Source organism: Octopus bimaculoides, chromosome 20 (assembly GCF_001194135.2).
Source record: "Octopus bimaculoides isolate UCB-OBI-ISO-001 chromosome 20, ASM119413v2, whole genome shotgun sequence".
In the NCBI taxonomy this organism is placed as follows: domain Eukaryota; kingdom Metazoa; phylum Mollusca; class Cephalopoda; order Octopoda; family Octopodidae; genus Octopus; species Octopus bimaculoides.
This window is the reverse complement of record NC_069000.1, coordinates 14,056,699-14,068,298: the sequence shown is the minus strand read 5'-3', so window position 1 is coordinate 14,068,298 and position 11,600 is coordinate 14,056,699. Positions and strand designations below refer to the sequence as shown.

At 34.6% G+C, this 11,600-nt stretch overlaps 1 protein-coding gene across 1 annotated transcript in view; it reads left to right on the top strand.

Annotated features, from left to right (window-relative positions):
* LOC106881606 (dynein axonemal heavy chain 5-like) overlaps positions 1-11,600 on the top strand; it is a 222,976-nt gene that overhangs the window by 31,886 nt on the left and 179,490 nt on the right. The window contains exons 3-8 of the mRNA XM_052975199.1: positions 495-582; positions 3,524-3,681; positions 6,299-6,509; positions 6,834-6,997; positions 9,128-9,304; positions 11,051-11,164. Coding sequence (XP_052831159.1) covers positions 495-582; positions 3,524-3,681; positions 6,299-6,509; positions 6,834-6,997; positions 9,128-9,304; positions 11,051-11,164 — 912 coding nt within the window. The remainder of the gene's footprint in view (positions 1-494; positions 583-3,523; positions 3,682-6,298; positions 6,510-6,833; positions 6,998-9,127; positions 9,305-11,050; positions 11,165-11,600) is intronic.

Sequence of the window (11,600 nt, the reverse complement as noted above, 5' to 3'; positions counted from 1 at the left end):
TATATATATATATATATATATATATATATATGTCTATGTATATGTATGTATGCATGCATGTATGTATGTATATGTACATGTATTATTATTTTTTTCTATCAGTAATTAAAAAATCGAACAAGGTGAATTGCTTCTTTTTCAAGGCCAAGGTCAGTGCTCTCATTGATCTCTAGTTGTAGTAAACACATTTGACCTCTACTGACCCAAAGAAAATAATACTATTAACTTTAGTGTTAGTGGTGAGTTAAAACAAGTGGTAAGCTTTGCTGAATCAAAGGTACAAAATGGTCCCAATTTCCTGTTAAGGCAAGTTCATTTCATTTATGGCATTATTGCTCTCTGAGAAAAACTAGGAATTCCACATGGTGTTGTTTCTCTCCCTCAATCGTAAAATACATTGCTTGCAACTTGTGTCATAGGAATCAAATTTTTGTGTAAAAATATATTGGGTCATATTTTGTTACTTTATAATTGTAAAAGGCTTTTAATTTCAGATTGAAATCATCCACAGATTCTTAGAAGCAAATGGCGCAAGGCAACTCATATTCTATTACCAGGAACCAACTGTAGAGAAAACCACAGGTATAGCCTTTGTTTACTCTTTGGATAATGGCTTCATAGAAGTTGCAGAAGTGGGTGAAAGCCATTCTGTTTGTAGAGGTGGGAAATTTTTTCTAGGCATTATAGGATATGTTCTTCATAGGTTAGTTGCATGCAAATTACTTGGGTACCCAGGGTTATTAGTGTTGGTTGTGAGAGGAATGTGAAGGGACATACCTCAGAAGATGGTTTCAGACACCTGTATGTCTTTTTTAGAATGGATTATAAGTTAAAGATATTTTCAGTTAAAGATAGGTTAAAAAGACAGGAGCTCTGACTAGTTAGCTAACCGTAAAATTCAAGAATTGATGGGTGTTGCACCCTGTATGTGTGTGGTGTGTCACCTTGATGAGGCAATGGTCCAATTATTCATCAGCTACTGGAGCAGTGGTAGTTTGGTAAAGGCTGGATTAGGAAGTAAAAAAAGGAGCTCAAAAATATTTAGGGTTTTTGTGTTTTGATAAGGGATATGATTGCTCCTAATATTTCATATTGGTGAAGGATTCAGTTCTGTGGCAACAATGACAGAGTGAGAGGAGTGCAAGAACCACGAAGAGCTGTGGCTTATATTAACTTTGATAAAAGCATTCATGGTTTTGGGGATAACTTTACACTGTATGACATGTTTAACCCCTTGTTTGTAAAAAAATTAAAATGACTACAGTGTTTTACTGTTGAAGTATTGCTATACAAGCAAATAAACAACTGTAAACAACAAGCTGAAGGACAGGACCTTCTCTATCCTTCATTGGCTGTTTTTACAGTTTGAAGAGATCTGGACACTCTAAATAAAGCGTTGTCTGAGCTGTGGATGTGGAAGTCACGTCGACCATGAGAGCTGATGTAAAATCTTCAATGTATGTTTCTTCAGTCTAATCCAAAACGAAGTTTGCTGTGAAAGAACAGAATATATTTAACTGACTGCTGCAATTGCTGAATCTAAAGAGAGTGCTAATGTGTGCATGTGTGTGTGTATGCATGCATGTGTGTGTGTGTGTGTGTGCATGCATGTGTGTGTGTGTGTGTGCATGTGTGCAAGTATGTGTGTGTGTGTGTTATTTCTTTACTACCCACAAGGGGCTACACACAGAGGGGACAAACAAAGACAGACAAACGGATTAAGTTGATTATATCGACCCCAGTGCGTAACTGGTACTTATTTAATCGACCCCGAAAGGATGAAAGGCAAAGTCGACCTGGGCGGAATTTGAACTCAGAACGTAGCGGCAGACGAAATATCGCTAAGCATTTCGCCCGGCGTGCTAACGTTTCTGCCAGCTCGCTGTGTGTGTAAGTGCATGTGTAGGAAAGTAGATGGTATTAGTTTTATGAGATGGCTATGTGATGAAAACATTTATTGGAGACAGGACTGATCTAACAAAAGATAAAGATATTTCACATCGTCACGTTCATCTCAGATGTCAGAAAAGTGGATGTAAAAATTTTATTTATTTTCAAGTTGCGTAATAGTTTTTTTTTTTTTTTTTTACTGTGAAAGAATCACTTAAGATTCTTCTAAGTTCTCATCCCAAACTCTTCACTATAATTTATGTTACATAAATTGTTTATTCTGTAATGACATATCCATTTCTTCTGTTCCAACTTTTGTTTAATATGGGATAGAGAATTAAGTGCTGGCTGAAGTGGTGTTAATAATGGTTATTTTCTATGGGCTGAAATTTGGAAATAACTAGAATGATGAAAAATTTAAGTAAAGTCTGCTTCATGACACAGGAGCCTTCCCAAGTTTTCAAGATGTTTAGGATAGAATGCAAGATTTGAACTTAAATCAAACATCAGTGCTCTGTAGTGTTTACATATTCATCAGGTTGTGCTGGAGGCATGCAAAGCAAAGTGTATTATACAGAGGCACAATGCATCACCAGGTCTGATTTTCAAACCCTCAATCTAAAATGATTGTGAGCATAGTACCTTAATCACTAGGGCATTTGCATTCATTTAGGGATTCTTTTACTTTTTTACTTGTTTCACCCATTTAACTGTGGCCATGCAGGAGCACTGCCTTTTAGTCAAAGAAATGAACCCTTGACTTATTCTTTGTAAGCCTGGTGCTTATTCTATTGGTTGCTTCTGCCGAATCAGTAACATTCCACCCGGTGTGCTAATGTTTCTGCCAGCTTGCTGTCTTAATAGCGCCGTCCCATACACACTGTTTTTAAATCGTGTTTCAGATCAGTCAAAAAATGTTTCTAGGAGGATGTTCAAAGCATTTTTATTGCCTGCCAAAAATTTTAGTGGGCATACATGCACTCTCTGCACCTCCTGTTCCTGAGCCTATGAAGACATTAATAATGAAACAAGACATTGACAGCATTAGTTTCCAGACAATTAACCTTTGAAGTTGATATATTTGAGGCTAATATAATTATTAGCAATATTTTGGGTTTGATGACAGTGGCCTATCTAGAGTATGTGCCACTTGGGGGTGGGGTAGATCATGAGATTGAACCCCGCATCCCAAGTATAAGTAGATACAGGCTTATACAGTAGATCCAAAAGTGCCACCCTCATAAAAGCACAACCTGGGGTGGATTGCCCCTAATCCCACTGGCTACACTACTGTTTGATGAATTCGAGAAATAAAGAGGTGCAAATTTTATGCATTTTAAGATGATATTTTGAATGGAGTATTGCTGTTAAAACAACAGAAAAATTGGGTATTATTACCTTCACAAGATAGAAAAAAATTGTCAACAAACAGCCATAGTCGACAACTTTTTCACCTTGCAAGGGTGAAAATACCCAGTTTTTCTGTTGTTTTAATGGTGATACTACATTCAAAATATCACCTTCTTGTCTGTATTGTATGATACACTGCTAAAAAAAACAACAAAACAAATGTAAGTCTGTTTATATACACACACATGGTTGTTACAATTAAGTTTTAATTTCATCACATCAGATAATCTTCGTCTTGGAGTTCCACTGAATCGAGTGAATCGTCCAACAAAGGCCAAAATATTTGTCACTGATGGTAAAGAATTGTGTTTGAGAGGAACAGGTTTACTATTCATAAAAGTCAACACCTGTAATGATCTCACCGAAGCTAATATTGCTAAGGTAAAGTTAAAATATTGTTAATTATTGTTATACGATGTCTTTTGTCTTTATGTTTTCCTTGCTTCAGTCACTGGACTGTGGCCATGCTGGGGCACCCTCTTGAAAGGTTTAGACGTACAAATCAATTCCAGTACTTATTTTTAAAGTAAAGTCTGGTACTTATTCTATCAATCACTAAGTTATGGGGATGTAATCAAACGTTGGTTGTCAAGTGGTGCTGGTGGTACTGGGGGACAAACAGAAATAGAAAGATGCATGCACACACGCACACAAACACATTCAATGGGTTTTTACAGTTACCATCGGCCAAATTCACTCACAAGGTATCAACCAATCTGATCAATCTGAAGTTACAGAGTCAAACGCAGGTGTTATTCAAATGATTTCAATAAAACCTGTGTTTGACTCCATTTCTTAATTTATTCATGTTATACAAAAGCATTTCACTTAACCCTGGAATTCCTACCTTTATAAGCAGGTTGTGACATCCTTGGCACTTATGTGAATTTTTGCCACCCTGGTAACTATTTATTTATTTTTTTCCTTGTTATTTGTACACATTGAAAAAATATACATACATATATATGTAAGTACAGAGATGTACTTACACAGCAAGTAACCTGATCTGAGATTGTATGCTAGAACAAAAACAATTGCAGCGTGGAAGGTGTTTATAAGCCATTTAGAAACACACAAAAACCGTTAGATTCACTTCAACATTTAAATTTAATTTGCCAAAATATTTTTGTTGCTTTGAGACCACGACCTGTTCACTGACAAAGTTCCGTGCTGCATCACCTATATATATATAGGTGCACAGGCGTGGTTGTGTGGTAAGAAGCTTGCTTCCAACCACAGTGTTCCAGGTTCATTCAACAGTGTGACATCTTGTAAAACTAACTACATACGCATCCATTTGTCAATTTCCATAAAGAAATATCATACTTAAGCAGCTAAGAATGTTATAGTTTTAATCTAAAATAATTTCTTTCTGTTATTAGAAAGAAAGCATTTAACCAGTATCATTGAATGAATTCAAAATTTTATTGCATAGTTGCAATTATGTACTATAAATAATGTGCATAATTAATTATATGGAGGATAGTTTTAATGACAATGAATGTAACAATCATTGCTTTGTCACACAGGATATTGAATAATCCCTAAAAATAGTCTCTGCTTAATGATTCGCCAAGGCATTGTGTTGTTCATTATATCCTACTTACTGTTAAATTTTCTGCAATGATTCTTTAAACTATCTCATCACGACCATCATTATCATCATTATTTAACATCTGCTTTCCATGCTGACATGGGTTGGATGGTTTGACTGAAAACTGGTAAGCTGGTGGGGCCACACTAGGTTCCAATCTGATTTGGCTAGGTTTCTACGGCTGGATACCCTTTCCTAATGCCAACCACTATTGCAATAAACTATTTTATCTCTGTTAGATTCGTTTAATCTCTTAATTGTGACACACATATGATATCCTCCTTTGCACCAATCATTTTTTTTGGTGCCCACACATATCTTTAGCAGGGGGTCACGAGGAATCTTACAGAAAATTTGGCTTTATCTATACCACTGTTTCCCAGCCTATTTTCCCTTAGGCCCCCACAATAAGTTTCCAGAAAAATCTATGCCCCATTGGTAGTTGGAAAAAAAAAGTATAAGTGCAGTACGTTTGGTGAAGGCATATGGTTTAGTAGCTAGGGGTATTCAGCTCCCAATCATAAGATCATGAGTTCACTTCCCAGCAATGCATTGTGTCCTTGAGCAAGACACTTCATTTCATGTTGCTCCAGTCTACTCAGCTGACAAAAATGAGTTGTATCTGTAGTTCAAAGGACCAACCTATCACATTCTGTGTTGTGATGAATCTCCCTGAGAACTATGTTAAGGGTACACGTGTCTGAGGAGAGGAACGCTCAGCCACTTGCATGTTAATTTCATGAGCAGGCTGTTCCGTTGATCAGATCAACTGGAACCCTTGTCATCATAACCGACAGAGTGCCAGTTATGTTTGATGTAAAAAAAAAAGAAGTTTTGGACCCCACGCCCCACTACAATTTTCCCAGGCCCCATTGGTGGGGCATATGCCCACATTGAGAATTCCTGATCTTTATTATAACCAGCCAAAAATGATCAGCAGTCCAGTTAGCAGTAACTCAATGCAAGATTTTAGTAATTAAAAATAAAACATAATTTTTTATTTAAATTTAATTTGTCAAAATATTTTTGTCACTTTGAGACCGCGACCTGTCCACTGACAAAATTCTGTGGTCAGTGAACAGGTCGTGGTCTCAAAGCAACGAAAATATTTTGACAAATTAAATTCAAATGTTGAAGTGAATCTAACAGTTTTTGTGTGTTTCTTAAATGGCTTATAAACACCTTCCACGCTGCAATTGTTTTCGTTCCAGCCCATGATCTCAGATCAGGTCACTTGCTATGCAAGTACATCTCCATAAGTTTTTAGAATAACCAAAAATATCATTGTTTCTATTTTTTTTCTTCTTTTTCTGGTAATTGTGTTAATTGTTATGAATCTTAATCAATTAATTGACTTTTCCTGATCTTCAATGTCCATCAATGTTTTGTTTTTCTTCCTGACAGGAAGTTAATTATATGCAGTTACATGCGAGTGGTTCCAGTGAAAGTAGCAACACCGTCTTGACTTCCTTAGAAGCATTGTTATCCAATATTTTCATCCCAGCAGCTTGTAACCATCAAAATGGCTGGGGTGAGCTGGACACACAACAGCAAGGACAAAAAATACAGAATAACTTTTATAACTCAATGTCTTCTTTTGTTTCAGTATTGTCAGGTATGCACCCCCGGTTTCTATTCTTATAATTCCAAAAAGCAATGGAGATAAGCTATAACTCTGGAAAATTCTTCTTCTTCTTCTTCTTCTTCTTCTTCTTCTTCTTCTTCTTCTTCTCCTCCTTCCTCTTCTTCTTCTCCTCCTCCTTCCTCTTCTTCTTCTTCTCCTCCTCCTCCTTCTTCTTCTTCTTCTTCTTCTTCTTCTTCTTCTTCTTCTTCTTCTTCTTCTTCTTCTTCTTCTTCTTCTTCTTCTTCTTCTTCTATGTTAATAAGCAAATAAATTTACATCTTTTTACAATTCTGTATGTTAAATATCATTTGACAGGTGCCCAAGATAGTCTTGGAGAAAAGGTGACATTGCAACATTTCAAACCAATGAGCAGTTTGCAAACATTCACAGCTTCTGGGTATGTGGCTATTGCCAATAGTGGTGAAGCATTGGAAGAAATTGAAAACATCATTAAAATTTGGATAAAGCAAGTTGAACAGGTGTGTTTCATTCTTTGAAAAATAATGATGTTGTTGTGTTCATTATGTGAGCCAGACTTCGAAAATATTACCGTTATAAGCTCTTTCATAGTGTTACTTGTAAATAAAAGTTACGTCTGAAAGTAAAAGACAACTTTATATAATCGTTTACACTGATGACATGGTTTGCAAATAATTCAAGTCATACATTTCAAAAATCATCTCTACAGCTATCACTACCTTCACCATCATCATTGCTTTCACCGTCATCACTGCTATTAGATACAATGGTGGGAAAGACAGTCATTGTCATCGTTGTCATCATCATCATCATCATTATTGTTGTTGTCGTCGTCGCCACCACCACCACCTTCATCATCATTCTTGCTATCATATTACTACCATTATATTTTGATGTCAATTTTTCTAAACAATCTCTCCTTTTCTAAACAGTCTAGAACCATTAGAGATCTCTTCTAAACATTAGTGCAGCAGATGTTTTCGTTACAAACTAAGAAATATTTTATACCCAAGCAACTCTTAACTATATATATATATATATATATATATATATATATATATATAGTTAAGTCACTTGAGAACGCTGTAGCAACCAAATTGTTTGTAGTTCAAAATGGCATGACGTAACAAGGAACACATTTCTTATATAATTTTACTTATTTTTTTACCCCACTTGGGGTAATTTACCCTAATTTGCCAACCCCTGGTCTAATGACTGAAACAAGTAAAAGATAAAAGATAAAAAAAGTAACATATAAAGTAAGAAGTTAGAGAATGAATTTAGCTCAACTTTAATATCTATTACAATTGTTTCTGTGCCACTGCATTGTTGAATTATAAATTGTATTGACTGTATTGAGTGATGAGTATTGGATATATTGGGAATGCAATGTTCTCCAATGTTCATAATAAATTATGATGATAATAAATTATGCTAACCAGGATTCTAATCAGTAAATAGTCAATTTAAATTAGTGTACGTTTATCTTCTGTAAGACAATGTAATTTGTAGTTTAAATGTTATGGAAATAGGATATAATTTGTGAACCATATGAAAGATGTACAACAAGAAGTATATCACTAAGAGTTCAGTAATTGGACAACAGGGAAACAGAGAGATTGTGTGATTTTAAAAGAAAAATAATTGATGAGCAGCATGTTTTGACATTACTTTTTCTGCTGCATATTCAATTACTGAAACTAAAAGCCATTGGCTAAAATGAGTTCCGCGTACAAGATTAAACCACAGTTGTTAGTCATAATTTATTATTTAATAAGGGTAGCATGGTGGGTTGTCCAAATTATTAGAACATCAAATGACTTTATGATATTTGTTCTGAATCTTTTCAGTCTGAGTTCAAATCCCAATTGGGTCGTTTTACCTTTTATCCCTGCAGGGTTAATAAAATGAAATATCTGTCATGAATTGGGGTTCATATAATCACCTGTTCTCCTTCGAAGAAATTTCTAACCAGTCATTCTGTCAAGATTGATAAAATAAAGTATATATATATATATATATATTTCACAATCACTCAGTTTGCACTGCACAGCACCTTGGGCAAGTGACTTTTACTATAGCCATGGGCCAACTAATGCATTGTGAGTGAATTTGCTAGGCAAAAATACACACACACACACACACTTTATATATATATTAAACGACGACGATATATATATATATATATATATATATATATATATATATATATATATATATATATATATATATATATATAAAGTGTGTGTGTGTGTGTGTGTATTTTTGCCTAGCAAATTCACTCACAATGCATTGGTTGGCCCATGGCTATAGTAAAAGTCACTTGCCCAAGGTGCTGTGCAGTGCAAACTGAGTGATTGTGAAGAAAAATTCTTAATCAATCACACAACCATGCCTGGAAGAACTTATCAGTGAAGCTTTATTGCTGGTAAGTCAAACATCAGACTAGGTAATTTACAACAGTTAGCTTTCTCTATCCATGTTACATGTTTCTTTGATTCTCCTAGGAACTTAACCATTTATCAATCTAGGGCCATTAAAGTATGCACTTGGGATTAATCCAGTCAACTATATTTCTACTTTACAAAATTGGGCTTGTTTTTGTTCTAAAGAAGAAATCCCTGTTTCAGGTACTTGCAGAAAGTGAACAAATGCGGAGGGAAGCTGATGATATTGGTCCACGCGCTGAACTGGAACACTGGAAACGACGCATGTCTAAATTCAATTATTTGTTAGATCAGATCAAAGGTGAAGAAGTGCGAACTGTTCTATGTATACTCCAAGTGGCCAAATCAAAATTCTTAAAGGTAAAAATTATTTGACATTTTCATATGTATTTTTATTTAGTTATTTTTTTCTTTTCCCTTCTTAGTTTTAATTTTAAAGTACCTCATTCAAATATTTACCTGTAAACACCTTCTTTGCCTTAATTTTGAAGTCCTTCAGTTAAACATTTACTTGTTAACACCTGAGCTTTAATTTTGAAAATACTCCAATCAAATATGCATCTGTTAACACCTTAGTCTTTATTCGAAATCCTTTGTTCAAATATTTGCTTGTTAACACTTCTTAACCTTAATTTTAAAGTTCCTCATTCAATTATTTACCTGTAAACACCTTCTTTGCCTTAATTTTAAAGGCCTTCAGTTAAATATTAACTTGTTAACATCTGAGCTTTAATTTTCAAAGTACTCTTTAATCTGTTAATGCCTTTATAATCTTTATTCTAAATCCTTTGTTCAAATATCTGTTGTTATTGCCCTCTTTACCTTAATTTTAAAGCCTCCTTATTCAAATATTTTCTTGTTATCACCTTCTTTGCCTTCATTTTAAAGTATGCTAGTCAAATATTTACCAGTGTGATCATCTTACAATGAAATTATTTCATTTCTTACACATTTCAGAAATACATTTCAAACACTGCTGTGTTAAATTACAGCACAAAAGCTGTATCAACTCATCAGCAGTTAACTTAGAACTGGTGTAATGTAATGTAACGTACTGTGCTTTACACTAAATGGTTATGTCCTGTCACTAGCTTAGCTAGAGTGTGTGTGCCGCCTGGGGCAGCCCTTCTGTTTGCCACTCCCAGACCCCACAAAAAAACACATTGTCTACAGCAATAGCCTACAACAGGATGAAAAGTGCCGCCCCTTTAAAAGTGCCACCTGGAGCAGACTGCCCATTCCGCCTCCACCTCAGCTATGCTAACATGTCCTGCTCAGTACAAAGCACAGAATACCAAAGAATATAACCCTATAGATCGTAGTTATACATATATTGTTGCTGTTGTTATTTAGGTCCATATCAGCCTTGGACAAGCAGACTTATCTCCAAAGTGATTCCAGCCATGACCATCTCAATTTTTTTCCAGGTGTAAATACCTAAACTATATTATCTGGTATCTTCTTTTCTGGAAAGAAAAAAATACAAAACAAAAGCAAATGATAGGGCATATATTGAGGAAGATTTAGCTGTTATTTCTAGTAACTCAACCCATCACACTGAAGTTTCTTTTAATTCATTTATTTGATCCATATAATATAAGCAGTGAAGGCACGTGACTTAGTGGGTAGGGTATTCGGTTCGTGATTGCAAGGTCATGAGTTCAATTCCTGACGATGCTTTGTATCCTTTCGTAAGACACTTTATTTCACATTGCTCCAGTCATTCAGTTGGTAAAAATGAGTAGGCCTGTATTTCAAAGGACCAGTCCTGTCTCTTTGTGTCATGCTGAATCTTCTTGAGAACTACATTAAGGGTACACATATCTGTGGAGTGCTCAGTCACATGCACATTAATTCCACGAGCAGGCTGTTCCGTTGATTGGAACTGGAATCCTTGTCATAATAACTGACAGAGTGCCAAATCAGAATAATATAACCGATTTACTATTTATAAAAATGTATTAATTACGAAACTCATTGTTATATAATTAAACAGAACAGTATTTTAACAGTCTCAACAGAACAGTATTTTAAAATAGATCAAATTCGTGTGGTATTTTTATGTAATTATTTTAATTAAATAAATTTAAACAAACTATATTTCAGATTTGGCAGGAACTTGATCGTAAAATCACAGATGCTGCCAATGAAGCTCGGGACAATGTTAAATTTTTGTATACTTTGGAGAAATTCTGTGACCCTCTCTACAATAGCAATCCAGTAAGTAAGACCATATTCAATTCCCATTTTATTATGTTTTTAGAGGTTACTGAACATATTTCTAGACATTTCATATACATATATATATTTATGCATGTATGTGTATATATATATATTACCAGCATGGTCACTACTACTACTACAACAACCAACAAAAAATGCTCCCACGTGGACTATTGACACCAGTAAGGAACAATTATGAACTTTTCATTTAATTTCATTTTTTTAAATATGTATTTTTGATAAGGTTCGTTTTTTCAAGAACCGAAACATGTTAAAAATATCTCTGACAAAATTATAAATTAAAATTCATTTTTTATATATTGGCGTTTCCAAACTTCTTTTATATATATATATATATATATATATAATTGTTAAAGAGGACAACAAACGTTAAGTGTTAAGGCAAGGCAAACATCTCAAGTCATATACATTA